Source organism: Hibiscus syriacus, unplaced genomic scaffold (genome assembly GCF_006381635.1).
Source record: "Hibiscus syriacus cultivar Baekdansim isolate YM2019G1 unplaced genomic scaffold, ASM638163v2 tig00117021_pilon, whole genome shotgun sequence".
In the NCBI taxonomy this organism is placed as follows: Eukaryota; Viridiplantae; Streptophyta; class Magnoliopsida; order Malvales; family Malvaceae; genus Hibiscus; species Hibiscus syriacus.
In genome coordinates, this window is record NW_024063527.1 from 1,053,167 (window position 1) to 1,066,295 (window position 13,129).

The 13,129-nt window shown below is 31.6% G+C and overlaps 3 protein-coding genes across 4 annotated transcripts; 2 read left to right on the forward strand and 1 right to left on the reverse strand.

Moving 5' to 3' along the window:
• The first annotated feature begins 1,008 nt into the window (after window positions 1-1,008).
• On the forward strand, window positions 1,009-4,121 carry LOC120195876 (sulfite exporter TauE/SafE family protein 3-like). 2 transcript variants are annotated; one of them, XM_039197811.1, is made up of 12 exons: window positions 1,009-1,187; window positions 1,604-1,833; window positions 1,928-2,087; window positions 2,184-2,384; window positions 2,471-2,535; window positions 2,731-2,799; window positions 2,868-2,954; window positions 3,054-3,104; window positions 3,182-3,403; window positions 3,472-3,565; window positions 3,646-3,786; window positions 3,852-4,120. In XM_039197811.1, the coding sequence occupies exons 2-12, from the start codon at window positions 1,618-1,620 to the stop codon at window positions 3,935-3,937; spliced, it is 1,392 nt and encodes a 463-aa protein (XP_039053742.1). In that variant the 5' UTR covers window positions 1,009-1,187; window positions 1,604-1,617; the 3' UTR covers window positions 3,938-4,120. The 2 variants fall into 2 exon arrangements, with proteins under 2 accessions (XP_039053742.1, XP_039053741.1); XM_039197810.1 differs by lacking the exon at window positions 1,009-1,187 and having other exon boundaries at window positions 1,244-1,833; window positions 3,852-4,121.
• Window positions 4,122-5,052: 931 nt separating this feature from the next.
• On the reverse strand, window positions 5,053-5,989 carry LOC120195778. The gene is made up of 2 exons (XM_039197700.1): window positions 5,556-5,989; window positions 5,053-5,393 (listed from the first exon to the last, which is right to left on the reverse strand). The coding sequence occupies exons 1-2, from the start codon at window positions 5,937-5,939 to the stop codon at window positions 5,235-5,237; spliced, it is 543 nt and encodes a 180-aa protein (XP_039053631.1). The 5' UTR covers window positions 5,940-5,989; the 3' UTR covers window positions 5,053-5,234.
• A 4,374-nt stretch (window positions 5,990-10,363) lies between these two features.
• LOC120195954 (dynein light chain 2, cytoplasmic-like) lies at window positions 10,364-11,422 on the forward strand. Its single transcript, XM_039197882.1, has 2 exons — window positions 10,364-10,705; window positions 10,919-11,422. Exons 1-2 carry the CDS (start codon window positions 10,568-10,570, stop codon window positions 11,078-11,080), a joined length of 300 nt encoding a protein of 99 aa, XP_039053813.1. The 5' UTR covers window positions 10,364-10,567; the 3' UTR covers window positions 11,081-11,422.
• The last annotated feature ends 1,707 nt before the right edge of the window (window positions 11,423-13,129 follow it).

Below are 13,129 nucleotides of genomic sequence, written 5' to 3' on the forward strand. Positions count from 1 at the left end.
AAATTTTTGCATGTCCCCGATTCTTTTACTATTGCATGTGATAAGATGGTCTCTTCTCTTGTATTTTATGCTTTATTCTCGAAATAATTTGTGTGTCCAGTAGCTTGTTGAAAACATATGTATGGGACATATTAATTTGTTTGATTGTACAAAAGTCGCCTTCAATGATGGTGTTGTTTTGTTAGTTGGTGGGATCTTCTAAATGAAGTTTGGCAATGATAATTAGTTTTCCCAAATTTATGTCATTCATCTACTGATTTTGGTTGGACAAAAATGGGATCTCCATTATGTGCACAAAAGTTTTCATGTTGCTGATTCCTTATGCTTTGGATTTTAGTCCAAACATTGGTCATTCTTGATCTTGAAGCTTGGCATATTTATATAATGTATCCAACTCTAATTCAACTCATGTGACTCTTTTTATATAAAATAAGTAATCGTTTCTTTTGTGTATTTTCATACAGTAGATAATTAGTTTTTTTCCATTAGGAATTATTCATACGATAATATTTTTGAAAAAATTATTATATTAATAATGTGACGGATCAAACATTTAAAATAGTAACATTGAAAACGTTAGACATCTACGTCAATTGAAAATACTTTGAGCACTTAAAATGAGAAAATAGTATTTAAACACTTGATTTTTAATTAAACCTAAATTTAGTAATCATAAAACAACATTCTAATTAAATATAGTATCCAAATGAACACTTGGCTTCTAAGATGCATAGACCAAAAAAATAACATTAATCGGTCAATTTGCTTTCCAAAAGTAAGCAATATTTTTTAATCGAATCTGATCATATGCATCGGATTATAAAGGTTGCCTTTGTTTAGTTTAACAAATTGTTTGATAAAACCAATAAAAATGTTGGGGGGGACCCCCACATGAATAGGATTTTAAGTTGATCAAATTGTGTGTCACATTAATCACCCATTAAACCAATGAATTTTGTTCACATTTTTGGATCAATCTTCTTTATACTGAAAAGTGAAAACAATTTCGAAGGCATTCAAATGATATAGATTCCATATACAGAATGTTCACTACAAAACCATGAGAACACCACGGCCACTAGACCAAGCTATCACCATCGGATCTACAAAATCTCCAGAGATTACTTAATTCCCAAGGAAGTTTTGCATCATTTCTGGGACATTTTCTCGAGTCCAAGAACAGCCAAGTAAGACAGAACCTGGGTTCCTGTTATCCATTTAGTATTTAGTCATAATTTCTTTCTTTATTTTGGTCTATTTTATCTTCTGTTTCCGTTGATATATGGATTAAGTGTCTGTCAATGATCAAATCGACAGCTGAATCCATGTTTTTTTTTCAGTTTTCTTTTCTGCTTCGTTCTAAACAAAACCAATCGAGAGCAAGCTTTATTTGTTAGCCTATGATCGTGCCAACTGCTTCCAAAAATGTCTATCTGAGATTGTTTTGATTGTGAATAATATAGAGAACACTAAAGTTTGTGAGTTTGTGTTGGTTGTACTAAACATGGGGTATAGTATGTCCAAATTTGAGTTCAAACATCGTATATTCTGTCTGTTTTATTTTTTGGATTCATGTTGAGTTGGAGAAAATGGGATATTTCAGACAGATTAAGCAACATGTTAGCTGCTCGATCAGAAGCACGGCGGTTAAAATTTACAGCTATAATAATGTTGCTTGGATTCGTTGTCGCGGTATCGGTGCTTGTTACAGCGGAACAAAGTTCAAGTCACCAAGAATCGAGTTCCGATCAAGCGCCAGAGAACAACTATATTCAGAAAGCGTTCAAGTATTTGGAGCATAGCAATGGACATCGTTATGAACATCAATGGCCAGTAAGACCAATATTTTTATGTCGTTCATGGTATGATGAATCTGGGGATGTTTTGTGAGTAAACTATGAATTTTTCTTCTTCTTTTTTCCCTCAGAGAAGGAGATTCAGCTGGAAAATTGTGGTGGGTTCAATACTTGGATTCCTTGGGGCTGCGTTTGGGAGTGTTGGAGGTGTTGGTGGAGGAGGTATTTTCGTTCCCATGCTCACCTTAATCATTGGGTTTGATCCCAAATCATCAACTGCAATCTCTAAATGTAAGAATCTATCCATTTTTCCCCATCAACGACCCGATGTTTTCGAATTCCGTACATTTCGGAACATCATAAACGATTTGATTTCCTTCTGGTTAGGTATGATTACTGGTGCAGCAGCTGCAACAGTGTGCTACAACATAAGGCAAAGGCATCCTACACTTGAATTGCCTCTGATTGACTATGATTTGGCCCTTCTTTTCCAACCAATGCTGGTCCTAGGAATTAGTATTGGGGTTGGCTTCAATGTGATCTTTGCTGATTGGATGATCACAGTTTTGCTAATTCTCGTCTTCATCGGTATGAAAATGCTTCGATTCTGATGAATTCTCTTCACGTTCGCTCCCCGAAAATCGCCTTTTCTGATTGCCTATACGGATTCACAGGCATGTCAACTAAATCATTCATCAAAGGAGTTGAAACATGGAAAAAGGAAACAATAAAGGAAAAGGTGGTTCAATACATTTTCTTTTACAGGCCTAAGCTTATGTATTTTTTTGTAACTAAAAGTTTAGGTCACCCCTGTGCCAGAGCATACCTAAGGCCTAATTAAGATTTACATAGGAATTTACAGACACCAAGAGCGAATGCATGCATGTAATTCACCATATTTGTTGCTCTTCCTTGTATGATCTGATTTTCACAGGAAACTGCAAGACAGATAGAATTAACTCAGCATGAAGTTGCCACAGAAAACAAAGTGGTTAGACCCAAGGTAAATTTCACTCTTTTGTTTGGAACTAATCACTATTTCTTCTCAATAATCCATTACTTCTTCTGCAGGTGTCTCTTATTGAGAATATATGCTGGAAAAAACTTGGACTTCTGTCTGTTGTTTGGATTTTAGTCCTTGCTTTACAGATTCTTAAGGTCTTTCTTCCCAGTGATCTATCTCCTATACAATAACAAGTTGTGTGCACTTTTAACATTCCCCAACTAAAACGAAATCCAAATATGTTTTGAACACAGAATTATTCGACAACATGCTCGGTGAAATACTGGGTATTGAATTTCTTACAGGTACATCAAAATTTCAAAACTCAACACAGCTTAACCATGAAATATGTGTCATGTTACTGATTGAACATTGGTTTTAGATTCCGGTGACCGTCGGCGTGTCGTTGTACGAGGCGGTGCTCCTTTACAAAGGGCGGAGAAAAATAGCTTCCAAAGGGGATGTAGTGACGAACTGGAGAGTTCACAAGCTTGTGATTTATTGTGGATTTGGTGTTTTAGCTGGCATACTTGGTGGGATGCTTGGCCTTGGGGGAGGCTTCATTTTGGGTCCTCTTTTCCTAGAGATGGGAATCCCTCCACAGGTTATTTATCTTGCTTGGGTAACAAGTTATTTCGGAAATTTTGGGTATAAGAACGTTATCTTGTGCAGGTATCAAGTGCAACATCGACATTCGCAATGCTATTTTCGGCGTCGATGTCGGTGATCGAATATTATCTTCTGAAAAGATTTCCGATTCCTTATGGTACTATATTGCTCTGCTTGAAATGCATGATTTGGTTTAAAAATGTGGTAGAGATATAAATACATGCACGTTGACTGCAGCTGCTTACCTTGCTGGTGTGGCCACAATTGCTGCGTTTGTTGGGCAACATGTGGTGGGGAAAGTCATCAAAATACTAGGCAGATCATCCATCATCATCTTCATTCTTTCTGGGATGATCTTTGGGAGTGCCATTTCATTAGGTAATTATTTCATTCACCTTTCACGTAATGAAATCCTTGCAATAAAATTCATATGAAAACAACAGGTGGGTTAGGCATAGCAAAGATGATCAGAAGGATCGAAAGAAAGGAGTATATGGGATTTGAAGACATTTGCTCCTACCAGCCTTAGCACCAATTTCTTCACATTATATATTTTAACAATCAAAGTGGACCGAGCGGAATGGCCGAGAACATGCACTTCTTGAAAATTTTAAATATTTTCTTTGTATTTTATATTCATAACATGTTCTTGTCTCTTAGAATATTTTAAGTTTGTTCTTCCCAAAAATTTTAAAGATTTCCCCTCCTAACATAAAATTTTACATCTATTCGTGTGAAAAATGCATGTCTCCATCCCCTAACTCAATTCTCAACTCACCCATTTCCTAGTGTTTTTTCTCCTTTAATACATTGTATCAGTAGTGAACATAAAATATAAAAGAATTCAAGGCCTCCTTATGTTCTAGATTTAGCAGGATACCAAGAACAATTTTAAGAATTATAATTTCAACCTTATCTCATTTAGGCTCCCGTAAATGATTGGCATTATTAATTGTTTTGAATAAAATAGTATGCAAACATATTTTTTTTTTAAATTGGGATGTAATTTTTTGTACTTTAATTAAATGTAACTTGGTGATATGCTTTATAATATTATTAGTTAATTCAAATAATTCACACTATTAACCTTTTTAATTAAAACATTAACCTGGATTTTCTTTTCCATCCCATCTCATCATGTTAAAACCATTGTGTCGGAAATACCATTTTTAAGAAAAATCCATGTCAGTATTTAGATAACAATATGAACTAATTGAACAAACTAATATATAACAAAACAAAATAAACAAATTATGTCAAATCAAAGTCTATGACTAAATCTGAAATTCATCAAAACCATAGTTTGACCAAGCTCTTGCATTTATCGTAACAGTAATGTTAGCCTGATATAGAGCAAATACATATTTCCACCATGTCCAATGGTCTCTTATTAAACGAAACAACAACCAACTATTTAAATTGCAGTTAAAATTCCATTTTCAATTAAGTTTATCGTGATTGCAGAACGGTCACCGTAAGTAGCGCGGTCGTGTAATAACAATTTCAAATGACACTTTTACTACTATATAACAGCTGGTATTCCGATTAATGGACCACAATTTAAATCACATTTGCAGAATGTTATACCACACCATATTACAATGCTAAGTTGCTTCAACTAATTTTGTTCGGAGTAGGAATGGAGAAAACTTAACAAAATGATCATATTCAAAACCCATACTTATATCAGACACTCCCACCTAAATTCGAGTAAAACTTAGTCATGATGAAGCTTTTCTAGAGCACTACCATTTACCATCTACCAGGTATACATAAATTACATCATGAATGTTAAATTTTGTGCCTTGTAATCACCAAGAACATACTTACTCGTCACAGAGTGATGCCATTAGGTCACGGGGCGATGCCCAAATTGGAAGATCAAAATAAGTTTGCTTCAATCGCTCCTCCTGCGCATTGGACATTGCTTCGGCTACGTCACACAAATTGGATACATCACGGATTATCATTTCTTGTGATTCTACCTGCATTTCGACATGGTCTCAAAAACTAGAGGTAGAAACCCTAAATCCCAATAGCTGTATACATATCGATGCTTAATCCGATTTTGCTATAGATAGAATTGAATTTGGCAACTAATACTAACCCTAAAATTAAAGGGAAAATAACAAAAGCGGTAAAATTACCTGCGAAAGAAGCTCATCGACCAAAGAGCCAGAAGCGTTATCCTTCCTCTCCGACCCTGAAGACGACGCCGTTCCTTCTGTCTTTCTCGATCTCATTCTTTCTTGCTGTTGGATTTGAAACCCTGAAGCCTTATCTTGCATTGACTTCAAAGTCTCCGACAAAATCTCCCACTCCTCGATCTCTTTCTTGTACTTTTCCTTCACTCTGAGAAGGTTTTTCCTCTTCCACTCCCTCCTTCGTGTCTCCTCTTCCTCGAGATCCGCCGTCACCGGTGCTGGATCGGTAAGAACGAGGCGGCGCTTCTTGCGTTTGTAGATGAAGCCGTCGTCGTTGCAGAGCTCCCACTCGTCGTCGGGGGTTTCAGAAGAAGAGGGTGGGTCCATTCGGGAAATTTTGAGCAAAATGTGTGTTTTTGGCGGCTAAATATGAAAATTTCCAAAGAGAAGGCAGAGACAGAGGAGCGTATGATATACGAGTCGTATATACATATAACACTATCTTAAAAATATATAATTTTTTTTTAATTTTAGTTTATAAAATTGGATTTTAATTCATATATATATATATATTTGATGTGTCTTATTTTATAACTCAAATTTGATCTGAAAAATTTTCGAGTCGAGTTAATTAAGTTTCTGTTTAAATTTAATTGTAAATATATATAGTATTATGATACTATTTGATTATAATCTAAAAAATTTAATATAATCATATACAATATATATATATCTTCATAATTTTTCATATGTGATAAATATATAAAATAAAGTTGAGGAATTCGACTGAAACTTGAAAATCAATCGACTAATTACTAAAAATTTCAAATTATTTGAGTTAATATTTAAATTATTCGAATTATATTTTATATTTGGACTCAAATTTTTAAAAAAAATTGTGTTGAATCGAGTTTATGAAATCATAACTCAAAGTCCATTTATATCAGAAAAATCGATTTTTTGAGTCGAATAAAAAAATCAATTTTTTTTTGAATGAAAACGAATTTTGCTCTCCCCTAATCGGAGCTTAGTTAAGATGTTGGGTATATATATATATATTGCTTAAAAGGCGTCTAACCTTGGATTCATTATACAAATTGGCCCTTAAAAGTAACGGTGCTAAACCTTTTGATATTTGATTTTAAATATTTTTTATGTCTGAATTCTGGATATATAATTGAACTAGAAAAAAAATTCGAGTGTAGATACTTCTCATCTTACCTATGTAATTGGCAGTCATATTATTATTATTAATCATCCTATGATCAGCTTCATAGCTCTATACTTCTTATCCTATGGTCACTTGGATTTGATGATGGCATAGGAAATCCTCATAGCCTTGAATGGCCATCCATCCCTACAAACATTGCCTTTTCGTTATTTAAAATTTTGATCTTACAACTGTATTCCAAAATAACTTCCTCTCTTTTTGGGATTAATCATATTAAGTTGAATTCTGATTATTGTTAACCATTAGAATCAAAACCATGCAAATAGTATAATGATTCTGACAAATCAGATGCTTTTCAGTGTTTTTGATGGGTAAAATATTAATTTTCACCACAAATTCGTTTAATGTTGCATCACATGGCTTATAATGATGTTGCATTGTGTTCTGCAGAATTTTCTGGGTGGTTATAATGGAACTGTAATGGCCTATGGCCAGACTGGAACAGGGAAAACTTTTATTCTTGGACGATTGGGTGAGGAAGATACCTCTACTCGTGGAATAATGGTCCGCTCACTGGAGGATGTTTTAGCAAATGTTTCTCGAGAAACCGATTTTGTCTATGTTTCATATCTTTGGTTGTTAGGCTCATGATTTTAATTCTATTAATACGAGGGTTTCTTCTTAAGATTCTCCATAATGGAACTCAAGCTTTTCTTGTCCTCGTTATCGTCTTCGGGTTCCTCCATTCTCATTGGCTTTAATCCTCCAGTAACATACTTAAATCTTTTGCAACATAAACAAATTCTCCCCAAAGGTTAGGGTTTTCAATGGAAGAAGAAGAGAGTCAATGGGAGGTTGACTTTCATGTTAACAAAAAACTAATGGAGGTAATAACATGGATCTTATTAGAAACGAACTAAAAATTTGATGATTATATTGTAAGTTTCAAAAGTTGAGTAACAAAAATACAAATGTCCTAAAAGAACTATTTATATATTTTCCCTTTGATAAATTAGATCGGGCACAATACTGAATTAGGTCAATGTAATTGTCAAATTACTGACAACCCCGATATGAAGCTATTTGTGAAGACAAAAGTAACGTATAAACAACTTTATTAATTTGTTTTTAGTTACAATTATGCAGAGATTATTCTCATCGCCACAATAGACAAAAGCAATGTATATAAGCTTATTGGGCTAAATATTACCTTTGTTATCTATAAAGTGGTATTAATAATTAAAAAGAAATTATAGCTTCAAGTAAGTGTATCTATGAAATTATGCTTGGCCAATAATTAAAAAATAATTCTAAATAAATATTACTTTATAATCAATTTAAATTATTAAAAAATTACGAGCATCATCCACTTTAATGTTAAAATAATGCAAACTTCTTTATGCAAGCGTTATAAAACCTGAACTATCAGCACCAATTAAATAATTGTCCTTGTGATAAATTGCATAAACTATCAGCACCATCATATTTTATTGTCAATTAGCACGCATATAGTATAGATAAAGGAATCTAAAATGAAATTAAAAAAATATGCACATTGTGCATGTCTCATCATGCCCACAAACAACACACTTTCAAACAAAGTCTCGTAAATAAAACACTTTCAAACAGAAAAAATGGATAACCACAACCATTTTGTGTGGTTAACAATTATTTACACCCATTTCCAATATATATATAGAGAAATACCAAAAAAAAATTACGGTAAAATACACAAATGGTTCCCCGACTATAGATATTATTTTATTGATTCTTTTGACTATTAAAAATTATAAAATGATCCCTCAATTATAAAGAGTTGTTTTGTTGAGTCCTACACTATGAAAATTTACAAAATTGTCACTCGACTATTCATTATATTCCAAACTCATCATTTTCTGTTAACAAATTAATGGTCGTCTAAGTTGGACGTTAATATGTTGACTGAGATATAATAGTCGTTTGACATTATGAGATTACATTTTATCATATCTCAACTATAAAGTCAACATATAACTCAGACAACCATCAAAATTTTAATGGAACATAACAAGTTTATAATATAATAAATAGTCGGGTGATAATTTGTAACTTTTAATAATTAAAGGACTAAATAAATGATCATTTTATAACTTTTAATAATCAATGACTCAATAAATAAATATCCTATATATCGAGGTGATCATTTGTATCCAAAATTCTATTGGGAGTCTTAAGCGTGCGTTAATACAACTATTAATGTGATGTACCGTTGTTCAAGAACTATATCAACGTACACTGTCCCTAAAGAGTTATTTATATTAGGATAAAATCTTTTAGGTTTTTATGTCGTAATTAAAAAATCAAATTTTAAATTATTAATAAATATACAAATATTCAAATTTAAACCCATCTGATTTTTTTTTTATTTTTGATCTTTATAAATTTATTTTTTTATATTTGTAGTCCAAATAGCAACGCAACTTAAATGCATTATTTAAGCTTATTTCTTTATTTTATTATATAATTAATTTAAAGAATTCATTTTAATTTAATACTAAAAGTCTAAAAGTGAGAAAAATAAAGTCGCCAGGATATACTAACAACTTTATCAAAACTTGTTTTTAACTTTTTAAAATAATACCTTTCTATTTTTATTCTGAGTACTATATTTCAATAATTTAACTAATATTTAATTATACGGTTGATCATTTATCTTTGAGTTTTGTCAATTTTTAATAACTGATTTTAAAATATATAAGATATGATCATTTAAATTTTTATTTAAACAAGACATGATCATCCCGAGCTAACTATTGTTAACAACAGTTAAATATTTTGATATATTCACACATTTGATCACAGTTATTTACATATTCTCTCAATTTAATAATACTTTTAATAAATTAAAATAAATTATATTTTTTTAAATGAAAATAAAAATAAAATATTTTTAAATTAAGTTAATAGTAAAATATATTTAATAAGTTAATATAAAAATATTTTAAGTTAATATATATATAGTTTGGGTAACGGGTACCTGGATCATAATTTATTTTTATTTTTATTTAAATTATATTTTTTTCAAAAATTATATAAAAATATAAAATTCTAAAATTTAAAAGTTTATAATATACATAATCCACACATAAATTAGAAAAATTCAAATTACATAACTGAAATAAAATTTATTAAAATTTAAAATAAAGAAATATAATTAAATTTTAAATGTGTTGAACTTAAAATAAATATTTTAAAAAATAATTTAAAATGTTAATGTGAAATAATTTAAGAAATTAAAAATTTAGAATATTATAGTGTCAAAATTTAAAAAATTAAAATTTTAAAATATTAAAGTGAAATAATTTGAAGATTGTGAATAAAAATTTAATATAAAATAAAAATATATAATAAATCAAATTTTAAGTTAGAGGGTACCCGATTAATCAATATTTTATGACTCAAGTTCGACCTAAAAATCGGGTAGGATACTCAACCCAAAAAATCATATAGTTTTATTATAAATACTATATATATTTTTTAACTAATTATCCTTATTTATTAATGGAAAGATTATCCTTATCTTCTAAAAGAAGATAGAGAAAGAACAAATTGAAAAGAAAAAGGGTAGGCAAGGACAAGATAACTGGCAACGTGCCAGCTCAATAATATCTTGCGATTTTCAAAGACATGACTCATTCCTCCATTGGCGGAAAAAGAAGGCTGAAGGAAGAGAGATCAGATTTGATCCAAACCTTTGTTTTTGGTTCTTAAAGATAAGAACCAGATTTCCACTGCCAAAAAAAACCCAATCCTCAGATTCGTCTATTTTGCTGTAGTTCTGGTTTTTTTTTAAGATCATCAAAACATGTTGGAAGGAAAAGCTTTGGTGGATGACTCAGATATGCCATTGAAGATGCAGATTCAAGCCATGTCTTTTGCTTCTCAAGCTCTTGATCTTTATGACGTCTTTGACTGCACCTCCATAGCTGGTTTTATCAAAAAGGTTTTTTTTTCAAATTTAGCAATGATTTTCCCTCTGTTTTTTTTAACATAAATCTGGACGAATACAAAATAGTATCGTTTCTTATCCGATAACGAGGGACCATTTTACAAAAATACGCTAAAAGTTCAAAAGATAACGATAAATTCCTTAATCCGAGATTTCTGATTTTAAGTATTGGTTTTTTAATGAATGTAAACATGATTTTGTTGGCAGGAGTTTGATGGCAAGTATGGGAGTGGATGGCAATGCGTGGTGGGTTCAAATTTTGGGTGTTTTTTCACACATTCAAAGGGGACTTTCATTTACTTTACAATGGAGAGACTCAAGTTTCTTATCTTCAAAGGGGCTTCAGCTTCATCTTCAACCTCTCCTTGATCCCATGTGTCTTGTACATGCAAGAAAATCACTCCATTCTCGGCCACAGTTCATGCTTATGATAAGAATCTGGATCATCTGAATTTGCAAGCTGCTTCTTTACTTCTTGAGTCCGATATTGTAAATTAAGTAGGTTTTTGTTTCTTGGATTAAATATATCTAAGAAGGTTTCTAGTTACAAAATCCAGGTGAAGCAACTGGAGTGGTTGCTGCTCGCTATGAAAAAAGCATAGCAATTCTGGGTGTTTAAAGCTCAGATTCAATCATTTGGAACTACATCGCTGTAAAATCGATCGTGGATATGTTTCCTTCTTACAATCAGCTATTTAGATTCGATTCCAGTAATAATTTTAGTTGGGTTGTGCTTATCATTATTACATTAATAATGAATATTTTTATAATTAATACAAACTTTTAAATAATATTTTTACCACTAAGATATCACTATTTGAATCCTTGATCATGATAGTATTTGTTTTTAATTTCTTGTTCTTTCGGTGCTTAAAAAGGATAATATTTATCTATTTATGGGTATCAGATGTTAGGGTATATTTTAGAGCAATCTGGGGGAAATTTTTTGGATCTTTCTTTAAAGACAAAAAATTATTATTAAATTTGATCATAAAAGCAATACTAAAGTGGGAGGAGTTTCGTATTGTCAAAAAAATTGATTTTATGCGTTATTAAGACATAGAATTATAAGAAATAAATAAGATATATGTAAAATGATATGATCTCGGTTATGTGTTTCGAATCATATACGGTGTTGTCCGATCGTGATTCTAGCCAGAATTTCGTATTGCTTTGATTGGAGACTAAAAATGTAAAAATTGAGTTATAAGAAGGGAAATATGTATATATAAATGTGTATGAAAGTAATGAAAATGATAGAATGAAAGTTGAAGTAGATTGTAAATGAAAGAAGTGTGGTGGTGATAGTGGTTGAATGGATGTAACGAAAATGGTGAAGGATGTTTGTGGTTGACGTGGAGAATGATAGTAATTCAAAGGATAGATTGTGACCTTCTAACTATATATGAGTTAGGAACCAACAATATAATAAACATGGAATCGAAGTGATAGAGGGTGGAACGTGACCAACTAGTTATAGTAGAGCTAGGAACCAATGCTATAACAAGATGAAATGGATGAAGGCTTCAAGACCGACAAGAAACCGATAGAGTTCTAATCCAAGAACTAAAATGAAAGTAATCTTTCAAAGTATTTTCATAAATCAAATTGTGTGTCTACAAATGATCACAAAGGTTCCTATTTATAGTATTTTCAAGTAGCATATGAAAAGACTCAAAAGATGACAACATTCTCATCAATTTAGCAATAAAATGCACTTGAATGCTTTGTCTTCTTATCTTCAAAGTTGGATGAATATTCTAGATTATTTTGGGGATGAATCTAGACAATTTGAAGCTGAATTTGGCCTTAATTTCGTCCAAGGGGTGGATGACTCTTGGGCTGCCTTGCTTTGCTTGCAAATGGAAGAAAATAAGTTAAATGAAGGCATACGATGAATGTGGACATCCTACATGTCCAAATCAGCTTGTCTCTTCAAATTCCTTGCTTGTTTTATCACTTAATTTGGTGGTTAAATGAAATAATATCATCCTTCATTGCTTGTTCCCTTGAAGAATATGATCAGCCTTCAAAAGATGATAAAGGCTTTGAATACTAAATTTTGAATGATGGTTATTTGAATGTCCCCTTTCTTGAACATAAATGACCTTCAATGGGTGATAACATCAACCTTAAATGCCTTGAATTGGTGAATTAAGATGACCATCAATTGTTTGTCTCTTGTTAGAAGATGAAAGGACTATTCCTTGGCTCAAACTCATCCAAATCATCCATGCATGAAATTCCTGTATCAAATTCCAGCATGCACTGTCTTCAATAAATCGATCATATCTCAAGCTCCCAATATCGGATTGAGGTGATTCAAAAGGCGTTGGAAAGTTAAGAGATAGAGGAATACTTTCCATTTGGTTTCTGTAATCAAATATGTATGTATCGCATCCAGAATTAGAATACATT